The 22,690-nt window shown below is 40.6% G+C and overlaps 4 protein-coding genes across 4 annotated transcripts in view; 1 reads left to right on the forward strand and 3 right to left on the reverse strand.

Annotated features, from left to right (window-relative positions):
- LOC140946027 (replication factor C subunit 1-like) overlaps nucleotides 1-1,448 on the forward strand; it is a 34,093-nt gene extending 32,645 nt beyond the window's left edge. The window contains exons 22-23 of the mRNA XM_073395094.1: nucleotides 34-177; nucleotides 753-1,448. Coding sequence (XP_073251195.1) covers nucleotides 34-177; nucleotides 753-1,067 — 459 coding nt within the window. The 3' untranslated portion in view covers nucleotides 1,068-1,448. The remainder of the gene's footprint in view (nucleotides 1-33; nucleotides 178-752) is intronic.
- Nucleotides 1,449-4,318: 2,870 nt separating this feature from the next.
- LOC140945276 (neuropilin-1a-like) lies at nucleotides 4,319-7,905 on the reverse strand. The gene is made up of 5 exons (XM_073394325.1): nucleotides 7,805-7,905; nucleotides 6,928-7,108; nucleotides 5,739-5,886; nucleotides 5,271-5,515; nucleotides 4,319-4,411 (listed from the first exon to the last, which is right to left on the reverse strand). Exons 1-5 carry the CDS (start codon nucleotides 7,903-7,905, stop codon nucleotides 4,319-4,321), a joined length of 768 nt encoding a protein of 255 aa, XP_073250426.1.
- Nucleotides 7,906-9,724: 1,819 nt separating this feature from the next.
- LOC140945279 (uncharacterized) lies at nucleotides 9,725-17,607 on the reverse strand. The gene is made up of 5 exons (XM_073394326.1): nucleotides 17,448-17,607; nucleotides 15,896-16,054; nucleotides 13,903-14,039; nucleotides 12,733-13,216; nucleotides 9,725-9,807 (listed from the first exon to the last, which is right to left on the reverse strand). Exons 1-5 carry the CDS (start codon nucleotides 17,506-17,508, stop codon nucleotides 9,725-9,727), a joined length of 924 nt encoding a protein of 307 aa, XP_073250427.1. The 5' UTR covers nucleotides 17,509-17,607.
- Nucleotides 17,608-20,653: 3,046 nt separating this feature from the next.
- On the reverse strand, nucleotides 20,654-22,135 carry LOC140945280 (uncharacterized). The gene is made up of 2 exons (XM_073394327.1): nucleotides 22,004-22,135; nucleotides 20,654-21,341 (listed from the first exon to the last, which is right to left on the reverse strand). Exons 1-2 carry the CDS (start codon nucleotides 22,133-22,135, stop codon nucleotides 20,682-20,684), a joined length of 792 nt encoding a protein of 263 aa, XP_073250428.1. The 3' UTR covers nucleotides 20,654-20,681.
- Between the last annotated feature and the right edge of the window lie 555 nt (nucleotides 22,136-22,690).

The raw sequence follows: 22,690 nt of genomic DNA on the forward strand, positions 1-22,690 counted from the left end.
AACAAAGTGTGTAAAAACTGATTGATTCGTTAGGATTCGACTGAGATCAATTCCGGAGTGTCCAGAGTAATTCAAGTGATGGAAGATTATGATCTGACCAAAGAAGACTGGGATTCCATTATAGAGGTTGGCCAGTTTGAAGGCCAAAGAGATCCTGTAGCGTCAATCCCGTCTAAGGTGCGTATCTTTTTTTATTCTAAACTTCGTTCAAGATTTTGATAATGTGAAAGGATTGTAGGGCGCCAATCGGCGACAAAATCAGTTGAAGGACTTATATGCCCTAAAGGGCCATCTAGACTAACCACTTCGAAAAAAAAATGTAAGATTTCCCTCCCCACCTCCTCTAAGCGATGTTGTGCCGCTGTTCAAGCTACACGTAGGAAGTGACATTCCACTCAGCTTGAAATGGGGGCGGGGGAATGGAGGGAGGATGCGGTTTGTTTGTTTATTTCTTTCTTTTTGTTTCTTTTTCTGCGAAGTAAACACCATTCGTAATTGTCGCAAAAATTTTGTCGCCGACTGTTTATTCAAAGGCTTTTCGTAACTTGCACTGAAGGAGAGCGACATCATCACCCCTTCACTCCTAACCATGGCCAAAAAAATTGACTTGATCAAGGAAACCCAGCTAGTGTATATAAAGAAGGTTCATGGATCGCGTAGTCGCTTTTTCCTTATCGAAAATTTTACTGTGTTGGGTCAGTTATATTGGGTTCCGTTATGTTCACCGTTAGCTATTTAACGTTTCTGTGTAGGTAAAAGCGGCGTTTACACGCTCATACAACAAGGAAAAACATAAAACGCCGTACGCCATCCGCGCGGCGCCAAAGAAGGGAAGAAAGGGCGGCGCAGGGGAGGATGACCAAGGAATGGACGAAGAAGGCCTTGAACAAGAAGGCGAGGAAAATAGTCAAGAGAAGGATGATATTGAGAACGATGCAATGATCAAGGCTACTAAGAAACCAACCAAAGGAGGGAGCGCAAGAGGAAGAGGAGGGAAGGGAAACAAAGATGCTGCCAAAGAAACGACGAAGGGCAAAGGAAAGGGAAGAGGAAAGAACCGAAATTAATCAAAAAAAGTGCAGAAGAGAATGAAAGAGGGAAATTGTATCGAGAGAATGGAAATTTTTGGTCAATAACAATAGAGAATACGGAGTTTCTTAAGAAAAAATACAACAGAACTGAATGTACTGTAGAGTGAATTGAATAAGATAATTGCAAGACTTAACAGGAGAATGGTACTTACAAATCGCCTCCGGTCCTGCTGCCACCCCCAAAAAAACCTCTTTTTTATACATGAGACCATAGGTTATCGTGACTGTGACATTTCACATAGTCTCCGAAAGAGATCGCGTGAGTCCAGAGGACTTTGGTTTAGGACGTATGAGTAACGGTAACACAGACTGCGTGGCTACCTTTTTCTTATTGAAAGTGAACAGGGGCGGATCCAGGATTTTTTTTAGGAGGGGGTGTACTCGTATCTTGCTCTACTTCAACACCAATAAACCACATAGTTTTTTTTGCAGAATACCAGTTGTATTAGAAAACCGCAGGTCATCTCAGGGAGGGGGGGGGGGTGCGCACCCCCTGCACCCTTCCCCTAGATCCGCCCCTGGTGAAAATGGGCGACTGCGCCGCGCATGAAGTGAGCTTGGAATTGGGAAAATCGAGAGGATTACTCTGTCCATACACCGTACGTTTTGAGGGATCATGAATATGACAGGGGCCTGTAACAGGGGCAAAATCATGTTTGTACCCTCAGAAAATGTTGTGAGGACATTCATTCAGTGTCTCTTATTGGTTCAACTATAAATTTCGTTGCAAAGACGTGTTAAATAATTTATTTTCCCTTTTGCTCCCGGGGTATGCCTTATAGATCAAGTTTAACAAGTTGAATTTCGTGGGACAAATATGTAACACGACATAAAATTGTTTAAGCGCATATCATATCTCTACAACGAGTTCGGCTACATATCTCTGGGTCATGTTCTGCAATATGTCCCCGGGCCATGTCCTGCAACATATCCCCGGGAGATACTCTGCAACATATGTCTGGGCCGTGTCTCGCAATATGTCCAGGGGAGATGTCCCACCAATATATCCTCGGGACTTGTCCCTGTCATGTGGCCTTCCGTGTTTCCCAACCATTAACCTTGATAAGGTAAGCTAAGACGTTAGAACTAAAAATCGCCGTATTATTAAAAACGTGGTAAAGAAAACAATGGAAGAAACTTGCTTACTGAATTCTCTATTTTCCAATTCCCCATAATACACTCTGTTTGCCCCCCAATTTTGCATAAACCATTTTTGTTAAATGCTCCTGGGAGTATTGCATTTTCCCAAGAGCATTTTAAGACAATAAGTTATGCAAAATTTGGGGGGCAGACAGAGTGTATTATGGGGAATTGGAAAATAGTCAATTGTGTTCTTTTATTGTTTTTACAGTTACGTAGCTAACCGTCAAACGAGTTTTAATAAGGCTTATTGGACAGAAAATAGGAAATACATTACAATATTATATTAGAACCTAAACAGCTTAAAAAAAGTTACGTGCACAAAAAATTGTTTCAGAAGTGGACTAGAGAAATATTAAAATTCCCTGCGTCCTGTTTGTATGCAGTAATAAACTCGTTTTTGTGTCTGATCCATCTACACTGTAAAGGTATATATTAAGCTTTACCCAGTTTAGAGGATGTTATCCTCTCCTCGTGTACTCGTTAGAATATTTGGCACTTGAATGACTTGCCTTTACGCCTAATTGTGGAGTCTGGATCAATTGGCACGCGAGTGTAAAGTAAGGTAAGGAAAAGGCGCAAACGAGCCAAAGGCCCGAACGGCCGAAGCTTATCCCGGTTTCTTTAGCATAAAGCATGCCTAAGTGTATTGCTACTACTCTAAATTACCTTGTTTGCTCATCATAACATCATTTTAATGCCATCTCAAACTACGTGCCCTTAAGAAACGGATATTTTCATGCTTTCCTGTAAACTACATCAAAGTGTGGAGGTATGCTCGCCGGTGGTCAAAATGCGTTCCACACATGAAACTTCAATTGCTCCTACAAGTCTCGTGTGGAGTGTGTGTGGTGTACATTCTAAAACGCTAAACCAATCTCAGACTAAAATATATAAACTCCTTTACCCTACTTCAGACCAAAACTGCTGCTGTCTGAAGCTGGGGTATAGCTTCCTTATACGCACTTGCGCCCGTGCGTACAGCTGAAATCTGGAAAAAATTTCCTGGTAGCATTTTTGTCATTTAATCGGGATGACTGTTAATTTTCATCATTATATTGGTGTTTTTGTGTTAGTATTCCCTTTACCCTCTCTTATTCCATAAACGCACGGCAAGAAACGTTATGGTGGGCTGACAGACGAGCGATTGAGCTCTCTTGCAATTTTGTACATATGCCAGCACAAGGACGATGATATTGATGGCGTTGTAACAGGGTTTGCCCATTTGAAGGGTACACATCTCGCCCTTTGCTTGTAACCTCGTAGATAACGTCACTGTTTTACCCTTTTTTCCCGCTGCTGTACACTGTACCTTAACTTACCGATGACACGAAAGATGGGTAAAATAAACAACTAATTCATCATCCTTCTTATTTATATACTGAAAAAGAAAAACACAGGAAACGGTATTTTCGAGACCCTAAATTTAAAAGTTTTCTGGAGCAGTATACCCCCAGACCCCCCCTAATTTGGAACGCCTTTGCCGCTCTAACTTTTGTTCCATGCGTTCACCTCGCTACGCCCCTGTGAAGACAAATGAAAGGAAAACAATGACAATAGCCCATTTTACAGTTGTGTGCTCCGTGCTACCATTAAAATAATACGATTTGTGCATGGAGAGGAAGTATAGATTTGTGGACTTATGTGCAATGGTTGCAAGTTTATTGTTTGAAGTAAAATGTAGATATGTTAGCGGCAGCTTCTCTTTTAGTCTTGAGATCAACGCATTTGCGATCATTGTCTGTTCAATGGTGGGTCTAAAAGATTCTCACCATCTCATTCACTTTCACCTTTAAGTATTGCAATATTGTCGTAATAACGCAGCATCCTCTTGTGATGTTTGCCTCAGAGCGACCTTTCTCTCCTCTGACTTAACTAAAATAGAGGGCATCATTAAGGGAGTATTTCAGTACTGCACATTGCATGAACATTTGTTATCACAAGTGGCGCAATACAAAGTTGCCTATGTTATTGAATAGAGATGAGGAATTGTGGAAACGGTTCAGCAATAAAGATTCTCAACGTCCACAGAAAACAGCACAAATATGCATTTTAAAACCAGTTTGGAACTTTCTTCAGTAAACTTCCTAGTGGAGAGCATTACGACCATGAAAATGAAGCAGTAACAGAATTGAAGGTCTCCACTGGATATCATCTTCTTCATAATTCGTAACGATCAGCTAAAAGACATAAACATAAAGAAGGATAAACACCAGGCTAAAGAAAGCAAAGCCTATGTTGTATTTCAGCGATTTGCTTGATTAAACTAAAAGCAAATTCTATCAAGCAATTTTAGAGATTTATTTCATAGAAGACTGAAGAATTGGCATGTAACCTTCATCATCTAACGATGGCCACTAGTTCGTTCATGAAGTGCATTAATTATGAACCTGTCAGACTTCTTTTTTGAATGTTTTTGTTATGTTTTTTTTTTTAACTTGGCCTTTCACAGCGTTCTATAGGCCATTTCTATCAGTTTAAACCTCTTAATTATTTATTCACTGGTCGTGAACACAGAACAAAAGATTCTGCTCGTTCTGGGAGGGATGTTACTAAACGGGAAACGGGGAATGGGAAAATGAAAAATGGGAACCTAATCAACTTGAAGCTTAGCGCTATCAGTTACTTCATTTCCAGTTCTCTGTTTTGTTCCCATTTTTTAATTTTCTGTTCCCTGTGCTCGTTCTCCGTTCCACTTTTCGGGTTGATAGGGAGCTTAAGCAACAACGACGGCGACGGCTACGGAAACGTCACTTAAAAAGTAAAGTTGCGCAGCTTCAAACTTTATCGCGCTTATTCTAATTCTATTGCTTTTTTTGCCGTTCTCGTTGCCGTCGCCGTCGTCGTTGCTTAAGCTCCCTAAGAACATAACGCGAACTGCAGTAACGTCGTTTCAAACTTTTAATTTTGCTGCCTTTCATGACCATGAGTTAATCTATTTCTTACAAAAAAAAACCTTTCGTAGTTTATTTCATTTTACACAGCTTTTTTTCGTCTGACCAAAAAGGCAGAACGATGAACCTCCAAATACCGTCAAACCTTTACGTGCGACCACCACCTAGATCCTATGGTATGGCCACAACCCATATAGTCCAAAACACCAAACTTTTTCCAGTCAATCCCTATAATCCGAACTTCTCGTAAACGATAACAGGGCTCAGCTGATAAGCGACCGCAACTGAGACCACGTTTTGGGGCTGACGGTTCAATGATTTCCCATTGCTTTAAACCTCTTTTAAGGACGGCTTGTCTGATCTCTATGTTTTCTGTCTGTACTATGCTACCTAGAATATACGAACTTTTAGCAGCAACATGGAACTCCACATGATTTCGTAACTTAAAAATTGCATGCAATCAATTAACTTTCATAAACTGGATGTGTCCGGACATTTCCTCAGAAGAGATCCCCTGTGCTTCTTTTCTCATAAGTTATCACCTCTCTTAAGCGACCACTATACTAAGTCTTTGCGTTTTGACTGTGTCAATTAATTTTTTTTTAGTACTCACCGTCTCTAATGGAACATCGGTATAGTTCCAATCTAAGACAAGGCTTCTGGTTCCAATTAACTGGATTTATTCGTACATATCGAGCTGTGACTGAGGGTTCTATTGGATTTGGCTCCACAATTAATGGATGAGAATTACCAATGAATATCTGAGAATGTTATGAATAGAAAACATTAGTAACCTGAAAGTGAGATCAATCTCGGTTAACTTTGTTAGACAATAGTTCAACGACACAGCAGTTTGATCTAAACTGAGAAGAAAGACGGAATCAAGAGTAACTTAAAGGTGCTATTTTATATTATTTACTACCTTTTTAAAAAGCTAAACCTTTTTTCCCATCAGTTGAATTCCAGACATAATGGTCCAGATTTGTTATTGAAGACTGTACTTAGGTTTTGAAACTGTTTCGTGTCGTCTATTACAACGGATGACAAGGATGGACATGGATAATGACACTTAAAAAAATCTGTGCACGCTTTCAATTTTTAATACTTCGCCTGCAAAAATCGCCAAAACAAATTATTATGGTTAGTGCTCGCTGATGAAATTTGCGACTTAACATCTTCATGGTAACTGGACTGGAGCAGTGTGTGTATGGGTAAAGGCACTAAGTAATGACGTCACTACAGAATTGAATTAGAACAACAATATCCTCGTGACGTAACCCCTTTAAAAAGCATACAAAGCCTAAATCTGCATACAGATATAAAGTACCAGTAGCATCAGCTGACAATAGGCCAATTAAATTTTGAGCGGGGGACTGGATCGGTGTCGTGTCGAATTGTACTATGGGACTGTTTTGGGAACGCCGTCACTTCCTTTTTTGGCTATTACGAAGTTGTGCGAGAAACTGGGTTGAAATTCTTCTTCCAAGTCTGTCCCATAGTGCAATTCGACATTAAACCCACCCAGTCTCCAGCGCAGCCTCCAAATTGCTAGAACCGTCATTTTCCTCCTTCTTTTATGTTTTAGTTATAGGTCGTGTTGATAGAAATGAAATGCTAACAGCTTCCAAGAATCTTTTACTGATCCTAAAGCCAATTTATTTATTTGCTAGATTAAGGCACCTGATTTTTCCTTTATTTTCTCCTTAGCTCTCTCCATATCCACCTAACGATCAATTCGGGGTTTTTTTGCCTAAGTGTACTAAATAGGACAAAAGCTAGAGAACCCACTCCTCCACGCTGACCTTAGTTCTCGAACCATCTCCAGTGTAGTTAAACCAGGTTTTTCCATCCAGGCTGAAGCTCATCGCAAATGATCTCACAAACCAGTATTTCCCGTCTTGGATATCTTTGCCCTGAGTAGCCACACCTTTTATTTCGTCTGGATAACCAAGATCAACTTCATAGTATGGATTTTTATCATCACTGAAATATAAAACAAAGACACATAGCACATACATTTTTTACCGAGCAGAATCATACGCGTTTGCTGTCCATTTGTATCAAGATGTTCACAAAATAAGTAAATAATGGGGTCATTTATACGGGGAAAAATTAAAGAACCGTCTTAAGACGCGAAACGTACTAGCTATACGAACATATCTTGCATAAACGCGAGAAACTCGTATAAATGATTCGCATCTTTTTTGCCAGTGGTAACTTCAATCCATGTGCGCAAACGACGCATGGGCACTATGCGTTCACCTCTGTAAGACGTCATTTAGGGTGACTTTCCACTGTTGCGTATTGTTCTTATGCATACTGCAGAAAACTTTACTTGGCTTTACCTGAGTAAATATGAATTCCTCTTCTTGTTATTTATCAACTGGTTATGAGGTATGATCCTGGCATAAAATTAAGTGCATACCGTTTCTCACCCAAGTTGAACTGCGAAGGCTAAAAGTGGCTTATAGGTGGAGTGTCTATTTTTTTATCCATGAAAACACTTTTTAACTGGAGGAGATCTTATGATACGATGATAGCTGTTTCAAAATCCTTTTGCAGTCCGTTTCCCCATCCTCCCACGTTATTCATTTCGATATTTACATTGACGTTTCTAGAATGTTTAATGGTGCCTCGATCCGTGAAATGTGATTGTAATGAAGCATATAACGTCGGTACCTTCTTGGACACCAAGCACTAGTCCTGTTCCGTAATCTTCCATAAGGTGCTGCATAATTACTGCTAAGCACAGAGCTACTGTTCAAATGCGAATCACCCATTAGGCCGGTTTGCAGGCCATAGGCACAATCTGAAAAAGTTGTGTGGTGATGTAAAATACTGAGCAACCAAATGATCGGGAGTATACTCGTATCTAGGAAAACACTGCGTGCGCTAACACTCGCCTGAAATATCTTTGTTGTTCTTTGAGGGGGGGAGGAGAAACCAGAAAATCCGACTTTCAAAAATGAGCTCGCGAATAAGTGTTAAAGGAGATAATATCTGGCTTTGAATCCGCCCGAAATTGGTTAGAGTAATAATATGACTAATTTTTAAAGATATTAGAGACCTTTAGATTCGAAGACGAGGACGACTACGGGGACAGGATTTTCTCATTATATGTTTCTGGGAAACTGCCCACCTACCCCTCCCTTAAGCCAACATTTTGCCCTAAGTAGGAAGTAAGTTTTAGTGTTGGTTTCGGGAAGGGGTAGGTGGGCAGTTTCCCAGAAACGTATGATGATCCATACTGATAGGATTATTATCTTGTCCCGGAAAGCTCCATACTACTTTTTTTTCACGTGAAAAGTTAGCATGGTTATTTTTATTGTAGGAGGGTAAGCCCTCTTCTGAACGTAAAATGATAAAACTTCAAACATTTGATAACTTGTTTCCTCTACTGCGACATTTTGACCAAAACCTGTCGTACAATGACGACGGCTAACACGTTTTCCCGCCAAAATGACGCTCTCGAGCGCGCTCCACTTAGTATTGGGAATATTTTGTCCTATTAACTAGGAGTAATGGGAGCTTACGAGAGTGCGTTCATTATGTTTGTAAGACGAACAGGTAGCAGTTGAGGAGGAAGGGTGGATGGTTATTTCGATAGATTAAGCCCGGTTTCCATATGATCGCTGCGATCGCTGAGAAAAAGAAGGTCATATGGAAACCATTCTCCAGCGATCGCTGGGATAGAACTTTTTATATCTCAGCGATCGTTGTGGCACAACAGCCGCCGAAACTTTTTAAAGATGAACGTTTTGGAAGATTCAGCAAACACAGATCGATAGTAGACCTTCAGCAAACTCTTGAAATATGTACGCTTCACGTAGATTCAGCAAACTTTTAAAAGATGAACTCTTTACGGAGACAGAATAGCAGACCTCAGCAAACGTTTGAAAGATGAACGCTGAGGACACGCAAATCACCATGTGAATTAGTGCGTCAAAGTGAGCCAAAACGTAAGCAAGCGCCTCAAAGCGAGGCAAATGTGTGTCGACACAAATGCAATCTCAAAAAAACTCGCTTATTAATTGCACAGGACACCCAACAATGCACAGAAGCCCAACAGAAATTAGGGGTTGCGTTCTCGTACCTTAAACGCAATAACGAAGAGAAACATTTACCAGGATGTGGGAATGTGAACACCCTGTCGTACGCGTCTGATCCCTCCATGCATTTTTTACCCAAGGACACAATATCTCCCTTAGCTGGGGTGTTGCCGCTGATGGACTGTAAGCACATTTCCCCGGTACGATATTGAATGGCTTTGCCATGAGCCATGCCTTGAGTCTTTTGAAATCTAACAACAACCAGATAGAAAGGTTTATTAAAGTTAGAGACCATTTCTATAATTCTTTTATAAGGGTAATAGGGGGTACTTAACTCAAACTAGAAGGTTATCCTTTGTCATATTTTTTTTTTGGCCATTTGTTTTTAAACATAGTAGAGACGAAAAGGCGGCGAACAGCAAAGATAAAAACAACTGTGCTGCAGTTTATGATGGGAGCTCTCACACGGTGCACAAATCCTTTGTTTTTTGTGCACAAATTGTGACGGAATGAATTAATGGGACAAGGTGCTATTAAGCGTTATGCACCGTCAAGTCCACAAGTACAGATAACAAAGAAGTCTAACTGGCTTCATTTCTCTCGTTTTCTCTTTACACCAAATTTTCAGGAGACCTTTATATTTTAACAACATTCGCCATAACTTGGTAATAAAATGTGAATAATACAACCTCCGAAAATCGTAGCTGGGGTAGTAGGTAACCTCCAAATATCTTAGACGAATGGAACGGATGCCCAAAATGTTTTAGCTTTTCGCGAGCTTTCTAAATTTCTGGACAATGTTCGCTCCTTCGAACATTTATTTCACACTGGAAAAAAGTCGTTGGGTGCCCGTGATTATAGTTTCTTAATTCTGCTTTATTGTTTTCAACGTGTGATACAAATCTAACCTTTGAGTCTGGTCATCACAAGCATAAGAAGACAGCCCCACCGGGGTCCACTCAGTAGGCACGCCACTACTGTTCAGCGGCCTAACACACATCTCTGAGCATGCGTGCTGGAGAGTACCGTCGTCGCGTAGTAGAAACCACGTGGAGTCGCTTATACAATCCGAGTCGAATACAAGGGGTTCTGATTCACTGGCAGTACATGAGTGGTGTTTTGGACTTAAACATAATCCGTTAGGGCTTCGAAGTGGGCTGTGCTTAGGGAAACCTGAGCAGGAGAGTGTCATTGCAAATAAAAGTAAGGAATTGTAACTTTAAGGCTTTGAAACAAACTGACAATTAAGGTATTCTAGTGGAATCCGGAATAGAGGAATTTGGAATCCGGAACTAAGCTCAATGAACACAGAATCCCACTGACGATTCGAATCCCTAATCCAAGTTCCACAGACAAGGAATCCGCAATCCACAGTAAGAAATCCAGCATCTAAAGCTTTCTTGATTACTTAACATGGTGCTTACATTTTCTCTGTTAATTAGGAGCGAATTTTTGAGCTCCTCGATTAGCCAACATTAAATGTAAGGTATTTAAATTCATTGACATTAACTCTTATAATGGCCAAACTTATTTAGGCCCATTTATGTCCAAGGTTAACCGTACAGGAATTCATGCCATAAGTGCCATGAAATAAACTCCATGTAATACAAGCCAAATCCACGGTTTGTATGTTTAGAGCTGCGGCTAACTGACTTTCAGTAGTGTGGGTCTGTGAGCTTGTTGCTGTTTTTTGACCAGCCGTTATTAGGGAGCTTAAGCAACTACAACGACGACCACAACGACGACTTCAAAACAACAATAGATTTAATGACCAAAACAACAACTCTGCACGTGCGTCACGCTTTTTAGTGCATTTCTTTGACGTCCACTGCACGACTACGACGTGAAACCTCCTAATTTGACGTTTTATGGAGGACGTGGACATGAGACGACGACTTTTCCTTTATCTTTTTGAAGCTGAATAAAATCCTTACGAATTCAACTCCAGGAAAAGTCGCCTGTATTTCACATATTGAGCGGGTCCAAATAGACGCGATTAAGTTTGAAAGAACGCAAATTCATTTCTTTACCGACGTTTTCACTGCCGTCGTCGTCGTCCTTGCTTAAGGTCCCTGATAAGGATATATCGCCCACCATCAGGTAAGGGAATCCGGGTTCCGGAACCCAGGAAATCGATAATCCTGGACTTTGGAATCCGTAATAAAGCTAAAGGAATCAGGAATCCCACTAACAATTGTAATCCGGAATCCAAGTTCCACTGACAAACAATCCGGAATCCAGTACATGGAATCCGGAAACCATGGCATGGAATCCAGAATTCCTTTACATGGGGGGGAGGGGGAGGGGAGATATACTTACCGTCACATGGTGGCCATGGCTTACACACGAATGTCTCACGTGGAGGACCTAGCCTGGAACAATCTTTTCCACCGTTGGCGGGGCGTGGATTGTTGCAAAACCTCCCACGGACTTTGAACCCTGTGCTACACGTCCTGCTACATTCACTCCAGGCTGACCATGAACTGTATCCACCATCAGCTAAGGGAGGGAAGTGATTATGGTAAAGAGAATCGTAACCTGGTGCTAATTAATTTTGACGGTGAAATTTTGGAGCTGTAATTTTAAAACACCAGATACCGCCGGTGGCCTCAATTTTAAACCATACAAAAGGAAAGTGCTTCAGTAGCAACACGTTTCTGCACCATGGTGCTTCTTATGCAAAGTATGAGAACGTTTTTCGCGCACAAGAAGTAAAACATAGATTCCTGAATACTAGAGTTGTTTCACACTGGTTCCAAGTCCATCTCCTGTGTAATGCTTTTCACCAGTCTACCGATGTTCGACGATGTCTTGGCTGTCTGTCCTAAAAGTTTTATCTTTATCTTTTAAGTCTTATCTTTGATCTTTTACTTCGTTGAAAATTTATATCTAGATCAGATTAGAGCCGGAGCAAAGAAACCGCTGGACATTCGTCTTCATGAGTTAAGGAAGGATTTATCAGGTTGATTGGCTCAGATAGAAGTCAGTACCTGGCAAAGGAAGTTGAACGGGGCAACCAACGTCTGGCTCCTTGTATGCTAAAAGACAAAAAAAAGTTTATATTACACGAGCTGTTAGAGCAAGTTGTTAATACAAAAAAGAAGTTTTAGATCATAACGACTTTGACCTTGATTCGAACAGGTTGTTAGTTTTCCGTTGGGGGAGGTTTACATGCGCAGAAAAGTTCAGAAAAAGTTTTCCTTTCCAGTTTCTACACTTCATCGCTTTAAGCTCCTACCATTTTATATATTTCCAGCAGATGTAGTTGAGAGATTAAATTATTTTCATATCTCGGTTACAGAAAAGGAAACCGTATCTCTGGCTTCGCAGTTAGCCTCGCTTTGAAACGGAGACTTGATGCACTCGGAAATGGCCTACTTGCCCAGGCGACCGTCACAGCACCTTAATTAATTTTTGTCTAGATTATATCGGCATGCGAGTATATGGCGCTAAGGCCGCGGTTTATGCGACTAAAATAGGATATTCCACAAAATTATTTCTTGGTAGGCGTTATAGATACCGGTCTACACTTTTTCTTGTTAGCCAATAAAAACACACCTTTCTTGTTCTCTTTTAACCAGTACCAGATTCGCCCGGGGAAAGGCATCTTTTCATATATCCAGGGTGAAGGCCAATTCTTCTGGGTCACTATGGTACCCCAGGGAATTTCTTGTATCATTCTGTTGTTTGTAGTTAGTAATGCAAACTCGTCCCCTTTCGGTAACCAAGGCATGCGGTTGCTAATAGCAAAAGGACCACTTGTCCAATTGTCAAACTTTTTTATCAAAGATACACCAGTTAAATTGCTAAATGTCCCAGTAAAAGTGTAGTGACTTGGAGCCTGCCATACTCCGCCCCAGCGGCCAACCTCTTTTGCATCAAGCCGGTAATAGAAGGGACTTTTATTAAGTGAGTCAGACTTAATGGTATTCGCTTTTCCTAAAATGGAGAAATCCGACTGTTTTAATTTGCGAGCATTGGCATAAGAGTTTCTCTGAAGCACTGTTCCTTGGTTCCAGCCTTTGTTGGAAATGACTTGTACCTAACAGGATTTAAACATCAAGAAAGGCGAGTTGGTTTCCATCCTCAATCTGACAGCCGATTTTGGCATTTCTTTCAAAGACGATGGTCACTCATAGATCAACATTTGTTTCGTTATGGAGAAGAAAACTTGGTCACAAATATAACATGTCTTAAACCCCCCAAAAAACGCCAATAACATTAACAGTTTGCAGCGTTCAGTTTTTCAAATTCAGCAAAACACTCCATTTTTCTAGAACTAGCTATTCAGGCTTGCTGAACGACGGGTTTCTTCTCACTTCCTATTCTATTCATTAAACTCTTAGAAGTGCTGTTCAGAACATAAATTCAAGAAAGTATGCGAACGTCATATTGAACTAATAACTTAGAAAAACACTGCGGCTGCTAGTAATGAGGTTTCATTTGAATGGTCAAACGTAAAATTTTGTCCAATGTCTCGAGATCCAGGTCACCCCGTATAAGAGAATACGGATTCCAGAATCCGGGAAATTTTTGCTTGTGGAATCCGAATGCTTGTGGAGTGAAATACAGTACCTGGAACCCGGAATCCACGGGGTGGAATCCAGAATCTTGGTTTCTCTTACATGGGGCGATCCAGAGCAGTTCTAGTTAGAACCAGTATGCACCACATCCATCTTATTTTATTCCCATTTTCATAGGTAAAGTGGGGTAGAAAGTTTATATTACCAGAAGAGTCCATCCTCCTCCGTAAAGTTTCGACTGGTCACAAATAGTCTTGACTGGTCTTTTACAAGGACCATCGACAAATAATTGGTACACTCCACTGGTCTTGTAACTATCTTCTAAATACTGCTGACAACTCACTGCAAAATACATGGAACAATAGTAAAGGGCGCATTGACTTCTCCTTTTCAGGGCAGGAATGTCATTAAGGAGGGCAGGAATACATGAACACCGATGTCGTCATAGCGTTTTTGTCTTTATCTTATGAATAAAATGCAGCGGATTTTAAGATAAGCTCACTATCTTAATGAGATTCCTCTTCACTTTATTTGAGATAAAGACACAAACATTATGACGTCATCAGCGTTCATGTATTCCTGACCTCCTTAATGAGGTTCCCGTCCAAAAGAAAACAATAACTGGTACACCCTACACTACTTGCAGCAAATGAAGTGGGTGTAAATATCTCAATATTTGAGATGCAGATGCTTTTCAATAGTAGAGCAGTAATTTTTCAAAATACTCGCGTAATTATCTTATTTCTGCTCAACATCATATCTTTCAATTTAAGCTTCATATCTGGGAAACGATTACCCGCCAAAGATAAAGTATCATGATACCCTAAGGCTTGGGTAGCGAATTAGGCTATGTCTGTTAGCCATGCCGGATCAGACAGCTTTTCATCTTGACACGAAAAAGCAACCGCTATAGTTTAACCCGTCACGGCCAGGGACTGGAAAAAATCCCTTACACACAAGGAACATCCTGCCGGAGCGGTTGACCGAGAGGGTTTGGTGCACTAAAACCCTGTCCTCACACCTGAATATTTACTTCAGTCTGAGTAGATTCCAATCCTCGCTCATACTTATTTACTTCCCCTACGGTCCGAATACGACGTGTTCACACGCGTGGCACAGAACCTATTCGATCAGTGGAGCCCTCTTTCGACGCAGCTTAGCTCCATTCAACAACAACAACAATTCTATTGAACCCAAAGCAGAATATTATAGTTATTTACAAGTTGATAAATTAATCAGTTAACTAAAAGGGGTACTGACGTCCTGAAACAGCTAATAAGTTTAAAATGACAAGAAGCCAGATTCAGTGCGATAATTTAAATACGTTTATTGTGCGGGGTACAATATGGTAGCATATCAGACTGTGTACTCACAAACACACAGATATATACACACACACTAGCTTGTATTACCAGTTATTTGATTTGCAGACACATTAACACAGAAATGACAGTTAGACAGACTTACACAACAGAAAAATAAGTAAAATGTTGAAAATTAGGTTAGAATGTCGCACGAAGAAAAATCGCGGCCATCTTGTTTCACCACCGCTGACCAATAGAGTGCTAAAGTGATGACGTCATAAAAATGAAATTTCTGAAATTATGGGATTTGTCAAGATATTCTGAAAGAACAATGTCCAAGAGGCCTACTCGCCAAAAAATGAGCATTTCGGCGCAAATTGTCTCTGAGATGTTAGCCGGTTATATTCAGAAAATTCCATACAAACCCTTCTAATTTTTTGGGGGGTCGACCCAAAAAATTTTAGAGGGTTTGTATGGAGTTTTCTAAGCATAACTGGGCTACGATCTCGGAGACAATTTGCTCCGAAATGCTCATTTTTGGCAAGTAGGCCTCTTGAACATTGTTCTTTCAGAATATCCTGACAAATCCCATAATTTCAGAAATTTCATTTTTATGACGTCTCACTTAAGTACTCTATGTCGATTACATAAGTCGCTCCGAAATTATTGTTCTTATGTGTGAACAGATGCCCTATCCGGTATGGCTTTCGTGCCGGCCCAAGAGTTATCCGGTAAAGAGTCTGCATAGATTCAAAGTATTTGATTTTTGAACAATAGTGGGAGAAATTATCAACTTCCAGATAAAGACAGGGTTTTAAGCTCTTTCCTTCCCAGAGGTCTTCACTGGCTATAAACCAAAGAATTAACAAAGGAATTACAGTAACAGTAACTTACGGTAACATTTGGTTTTATAACAAGTGGATATTTCAAGGGTTTTTTCTCTGCAGTCACCGTCACGGATACAGGGTCGAGTGCGAAATTGAACTCCTGGTCCACAATACTGACTGCACGCTGACCATCGAGACCACGGGCCAAAATCCAATTCATCGGTCCCTAAAAACAGGCATAACCGGGTTTTATGGTTGTGTATCCAAGTATATTTATTGGATTTTTTCTGGATAAATTGAGGTTTCTGGTTAACTGCCCACCTACCCGTCCCATAAGTCAACATTAACACTTACTTCTCACTTAGGGCAAAGTTGTGACGTCGGGGAGGGTACGTGGTCAGTTACCCAAAAACCTCGACAAATTTATGGAGAGGTTGCGCCCTCACTGGAGCCCTTACCTCTTTCAATCATGTCATCGCTTCCAAAATTTGTAATCCGGTTTATTAAACCAGTGATTTTTCCACTATCTCTTTTTTCAGACTAACTGAAATTTCCATTTTGCAAGTTATTTTGGGACACCCGAGTATATAGAGAAGTATTTTGGTCAGTTTTCACCTACTCGTCTTCTAATTAAAGAAATTTTCAACTTGAAACGCGCGTTTCGCATAAACGTGATTCGAAATCTCTCTATTACTTGGATATTATTTGTTGTCTCTCGGTTATAAGCAATTCCTAACAAACATTGGCTCAGAGTTTCCTGGTAAGTTGTTAGAAGTGAAACAAAGACGGTAGCGGTGGTATAAGCCATACATGTTACTACGAATGCAGAAAAAGAGATCCCAGTCAGAAGCCGCAATGCTGCGGGCACCAAAAGGCAGATACATGAAAGGGTGACCCAAAATGACATAGTGACGCACAGCAAAGTTTCTTGCTGTGTAGACTGAGCCCTTCGTTGTGCTCGTGAGAAAGACTGATTGTTGTAGCCGAATCATCATGACAAGCAATATCATCAATATCAATATCATCGTGCAATATCATTGGAAAACCATATGAAAAAAAGACCCGTATAAGGGCCGTACGGGTCAAGTGATAGGGGCCGGAAAAACGCGTACAGCCCTGCTAGAAAGGCGTACTGATCGACGCAGGTTCGCTTCGTCAGAAAAATTCAAAAAGATGACTGAGTTAGGTTTGTCCGGGCGGGAAAAATATTTGGCTCTCGGTCAGGACGCACTGCACAGACCACGCTGCGCTTGGTCCATACATCCTGACCCTGTGCCAAATATTATCTCTTCCGGCCCTCCTACTGAATCAATAGGAACATATTCCTGCCCTAGTCTCAACTAGAGAGAGGATAGTGATGGCGAGGACACTTGTCAAGATGATTCAGTAAGCGGTTGGCAAACGAATAGGTGGTTGTAAAATACAGATTTAATGGTGCGTGACTGACGAGACAGGTTGTTTATAAGGTAGCTAAAATCAATTTTACCTATCATATGTTTGTTGACTGAGAATTCTATTACTTTGCGTCGAAGCACTTACAATGTACACCTTCATTTCTAGCGAATGTAAGCGATCAAGAGCCATAATGGGACTTGAAGGGTTCTAGTTAACAAACTTACCTGCTCTTTGGAAAACAGCGACGAGACAAAGCAACAAAACAGGTGTTTTAAACAATGACATTTCTCTGTTGTTTAAGGTGGTTGTAAAACCTCTGGTGAACTCCTTATCCTTTAGAATAGCGGGTGAAATCTTTAAGGTCAGCGACTGAGAACAATCGAAGAGTACCAAGAGCCATTATGGCTCTTGAGAGTACATGTCTTCGTAACCAACAACTGTAGTTTTTTCAAATGTTGATTGAAACATTGAAATGGTAAAAATTGTGAAAAATAGTTTCATTCTATGGGGTTTTGATTTCGGCGAACTTAATACCTCATATTATTACATCATTGTTTGTTAGGTTTTTTTTTTCGCAAGAGCTATATGCAGTGACAGTATTGTCAGTGTAACTGGTTTGTGAGTGGACGTGTTCATCTGTACGCCAAACCCCTTAAAACGGTTGGCTAATTTACAGTAAGTAATGACATTCTCTTGTTCTTGAGTGGAAATTACTTGTGTAAAGGTAGCTCTTTTAATCAAATCTATATAGGTTAATTCAATTTGACATGACACTTGGTTTTAAGAAATGCTTCCTTTACAGAGACTGTCCGTTTCCATTCAAGACGCCTGCATTAAGTTAAGGGTCTTTCTAGGTTGCTCCGCGAAGGGATACGATGAGGCGAATCCAGAATTCTGATTGGCTACCCCAACGGGCAAGAGTTTTACCTGCTCGGAAATATCTGCTTTGTCCCGCAAGAAGGGTTTTGTTTTGAACAAGTACTGATTCCTTTATTTAGCAAAGTTCTTCGGTAAAGATGGACGAATACTGGCCTCAGGGAATTAACATTGGGAATCTCGAGATGACAAAATTACTTGTTTCCCTCGGGGTAAGATGAGGCGAATCCTGAATTCTCATGACCTGCCCGAACGGGCAACATGTCCAACACGCTCGGGAAAATCTGCTTTATCGCGCAAGAAGTAATAAATCCTTTACTGGGCAAACTTGTTCTGTAAAGATGGACGAATACCGAGCTCGGGAAACATCGGCACTCTCGAGGGAAAACAAAATTACCTGTTTCCCTCGGGACCTCGGTTTCAAGTGTTGTTGCTCTAAATATCTAAAAGTCGTGATCGATGGTATATTTCCTTCATCTTCCAAATATGGGGAGCCCGCCGGCTGGTTATGATCGAAGAATTAGCCAGGTGATTTGAGCCAATTCTGGCAAAAACGGAGAAATATTTTTAATGAATAATAATTTTTGAAACTTTTATTTTTTTTTTTTTTTCTAGTGAGTCTGTGAATCAAATCTCAAGTGTGAAAGTTAACCTGGTTAACTACTTCAAAAAGGAAAAAGAACGGAAATCTATAACATGTTTTTGGTTTTAACCTTTCACTCCTAATAATATGATTGGCCAAAGGAAAAAAAAATTAACAAAATATTCCGATTAGCTTTTGAAAATCCCAGCAAATGTCAAGTGCTATCAAAGGTACTGCCAAAGAGTTTTCATTGAAATGGTAACACCAGTGGATCCGGTGGATCAATTTAGGTTTCAGTGAAAATGCCCACCTAACCCTCCCCTAAGCCATAATTTTGCCCAAAGTGAGAAGTAAGTGCTAATGTTAGCTAAGGGAAGGGGCAGGCGGGCAGGTCCCCAGAAACCTAAGTAAAACCACAGATAAAAAAGTTAAAGTTGAAGTAGTCTAAAGTTAAAGGTTAAAATATAAGTTATAATTTTTTATTCCGATAAAGTAAAACTATTGAACTATAATCATTGAAGTTTTTATTTTTACTACTTTATCTTGAGGTTCATTTTTCGCCTGCCCATTGAAAAGACTATACTTTTTCAAAGTAGCCTGTGCCAGGCTCCCGGTCAGTGCAGATGAGCGCGAAAAAAAGAGCGACCGATAGACGTTGGGAAGCGAGAAGGGACGAGCCTGTGCGGTAAGCATCTTTGCAAATACCTCAATGCTGCCACCACAACGCCCACTTTAAAAAAAACCGTTTCTCATGTCAAAATGTGCGGTTTAGGAGGGTTTCACACCCTCGCCATGTATGTTTGTCTCTGCGCACACGAAGCAAAATGATTGTTGTAATTGTTGCCGTAAACTGTCAAAATTGACCACTCATACGGTACACCAAGAGCTGGTATACCGGCATGAAGTGTTATTACAAACAATGCTTACAGGCTCTGCTTACCCGTCTCTCCAAAGCCCCTAAGCGTTTTTCACGCAGCTTTTCTCAATACGCTTTCCCTACTAACTTGGAACCTGGAGCAGCCTAGTTTCAAAGTTAATTATTCTATACTATCCGGTTTAGCTAGCAATTAAAATCGTTACCTGTGATGAGAATTTAGGAAAACGGTGCTGAAAAGTTTCAATAATTTCCATTGTGTACAAAAAAATTAACAGGACTTTCCATTACAATGCTTAATACAGAAGGTGTAAAGATTCCAGAAGTATACTTTGGGTTTAATTTCTTCTAGCTAGTTGAATGTCAGCCTACCAGTGTGTTGCAAAACACCATATATCTGAAGCTAAATCTCAGTGAATGGATCATATTAGCAGCTTAATCAACGATAACGCTAAATTCCAGGAAATTTATAAATCAAGCAACCTGTAGTTTGATGTCTTGCTTGATGGAACTCTCCCCTCTCAAACAACGAGTTTGCACAGTAATTTTCAAGGAGTTATAATAACTCCTCTAGTGGGGTTTATTTAACTCCTTACAGTGGAGTTATTATTTGGGGGAGTTATTTTAACTCCAAAAAGGAGTTTAAAGAACTCTTTTTTCAGGAGTAAAAATGACCCCAGACATTAAGGAGTTAAAATAACCCCAAAAAAGGAGTTATCCCGGACCTAAAATTTTTACTCTACTTTCAAAGGTAGGGTAACTCCAAAAACAGTAAAAACAACCCATGTAAGGAGTAAAAATAACCCCATTTTCGGAGTTCTTTTAACTCCACACTGGGAGTTAAAAGGACTCTTTTTCAGAACTAAAAATGACCCCAAATTTGGAGTAAAACCAGGAATTAAAGTAAACCTATAAAAGGGGTTATCCTGTACCTAAAACTATTACTCCATTTTTGGAGTTATAATAACTCCCTAAAAATTACTGTGTGAAGCCTTTTTTATTCCCTGTAGTACGAATTAGCAAAGTCAAAGCCCTGAAAAAGAAAAAAATCAACTTCCGGTAGCCATTATTGCCATGGGGGTCGTCAAAGTTCTCGTTGCTTAAGGTCACTATTATCTGTAACGTTTAATTTATCCACAGGTTCAACGCGTATTGTTTATCTTTAACTCCACCGGGATAATTTCCGAAGTCATCATAGCTAGAGCTGTAGCTAAATCTAGCGTCGTCTATTTCCGTTACTCCGATCCCGTGATCTGCACGTAAACAGCCATTGCCTCCTCCACCAATCATCATCACGGATCCATCACCGTACCAATCACACCAGAAGCCAATCATGTCAGGGTTTTGAAAGCCTCCCGTACAGTTATGCTGGCTAAAACCTTGAGTTGATTGGTATTGACCTCCGTACTCTACCCTGCAGTTTCCAAGACATCTATTTGCGAACCAGGGCTTTCCATTTCGAAAGTCGCCATAACTAAACATTTTATGCCTGAATGACTTTCCCTCAAGGCATTCATCTGTGGTTTGCAGCAGCGCCGTGTGTTTAGGGTCGTCACTGCGCGTTATCTTGAAGTTCCTTCCGCTGATCAACCAGAATGCAGGTGAAATCATATCACTGTTTTCCGCCGGGTCTATGTTGTTTCCAATAGTGGAATTTACGTCATACCACCAAGCGCCAGACACCAACATCCAATTTTTAGAGTCAGCGTTCGAGAACCGAGCGATTAAGATCCATCCGGTATCAGAGCCATTTGTGTTGTGGGACGTACCGTTGTCATAAAAAATCTGTTAGTCGAGACAAAAATAAAGAAGAGAATTTTTGTTGTTGTTCTGAAAGCAGCCCCTACTTTCACTTGCTTGATTTTGGCGCACTCGAGAAAGACTCTGCATGAATCGAATAAGATCTTTGTTCTCTCGATTGAGCATGCGCCTCATGTTGCTAAGATACAGTTTCGAGCCCAGGCCTAATAGTCGTGCACTCGGTACAGAGGGCTCAGTTATGGCCATCGGTTTATCAGTAAACGGGTTCTCGCGCTTAAACACTTTGACTGACAGAAACAAGATTGACTAGTGCAGAAGTTTGGGCTGCGGCGACTTCAAAAGCTTGATGCGATTCAGGCACAGCCTACCTTTCTCTTCTTCGATCAAGAATAAGTCGAAAAGGACGCTCTGCTCGTTGGCTGTTGTTCAGTATGTTAAAGTAACAACAACTTTTAGAGAACTCTCGACGATTAGGTGACCAAATATAAACTTATGCTTCAATATCAATTAACACCATCAATGATCCAAACTAATATGTTTCTACCTATGAAAACTATAACGACTCGATCGGCTGAATTTAAGAAATCCTTAGCCAAAAGCAGAAGAGTGCATATATAAACTAGGCAATAAACAAGTAGGTCATTTTTTTATCAAAGTTTCGCTTCGTGTATTAACCGTATTCACACCGGGCTTTTTTGCTTCCTGCGACCGCGGGGGCCCTCGGAGCCCCCACTCTCAATAACTTCAAACCTGCTCATGACCCACTTTCCAAAATCTAGGGATAACTCTATTGACACAATGACGTAATTTGACGTCATTATGACGTCACACTGCTTAAAGTAAAGGCAGAATGAAATTTCATCTCGTTTCCCCTCAAAACGAAAAACGCTGCGAAAAATTTCGCTAAGTTGGTCATAGCTAAAACTGCGCGAGGCCTCAAAAGATCCAGGCCCGTAGGAGCAGGAGGGGCCGAGTAGGCCCGTGTCCCCCCTACTTTTTGGGCGAAATTTTTAAAAAAAGAAGACTACCATTTTACCGTCGAAAATACTGGTTAATAACACAAGGCAATTCCCCTTTCGATTTTAAAAAATATGTTGTTAGGGCTTGTATTTTTCGTGCCCTCTTACTTTCGAATTCGTTCCTAAGGGCCTGAGAACATCTATTGCATCTTTAAAGTTATCTCTTCATTGTACTGCGGCTTTTTTAGTAGCTTACCGTAAACGTCTGAGAAAAAGCACCTATTTCATAGCTTCCACTAACATTCCCTGAAAGATTGGCGTGGATGTCCTCAGAAGATACCCGAGCTGTGTAAAAATTAACAATAGAATGTTCGATGGCGGGTTATACGAGGGTGGCCATTTAATTACAGGCCC

Source organism: Porites lutea, chromosome 8 (genome assembly GCF_958299795.1).
Source record: "Porites lutea chromosome 8, jaPorLute2.1, whole genome shotgun sequence".
Lineage (NCBI taxonomy): Eukaryota > Metazoa > Cnidaria > Anthozoa > Scleractinia > Poritidae > Porites > Porites lutea.

Bases quoted from the DNA above. Each gene is read 5' to 3' on its own strand.
- LOC140945276 (XM_073394325.1), bottom strand. From the start codon at position 7,905: ATGGGTGATTCGCATTTGAACAGTAGCTCTGTGCTTAGCAGTAATTAT. The intron at 7,109-7,804 runs GTACCGACGTTA...TTTATATTTCAG, and splicing joins AGTGCTTGGTGTCCAAGAAG to TGATGATAAAAATCCATACT. The intron at 4,412-5,270 runs GTTTGACGGTAT...TATGTCTTTTAG, and splicing joins GGTGGTGGTCGCACGTAAAG to CTGATCGTTACGAATTATGA.
- LOC140945279 (XM_073394326.1), bottom strand. From the start codon at position 17,508: ATGTCATTGTTTAAAACACCTGTTTTGTTGCTTTGTCTCGTCGCTGTT. The intron at 14,040-15,895 runs GTAAGTTACTGT...TGTATTTTGCAG, and splicing joins TTATAAAACCAAATGTTACC to TGAGTTGTCAGCAGTATTTA. The intron at 13,217-13,902 runs GTAATATAAACT...AAATCCTGTTAG, and splicing joins GAGGAGGATGGACTCTTCTG to GTACAAGTCATTTCCAACAA.
- LOC140945280 (XM_073394327.1), bottom strand. From the start codon at position 22,135: ATGACGTCAAATTACGTCATTGTGTCAATAGAGTTATCCCTAGATTTT. The intron at 21,342-22,003 runs GTGTGAATACGG...CTCGACTAACAG, and splicing joins GCAGGAAGCAAAAAAGCCCG to ATTTTTTATGACAACGGTAC.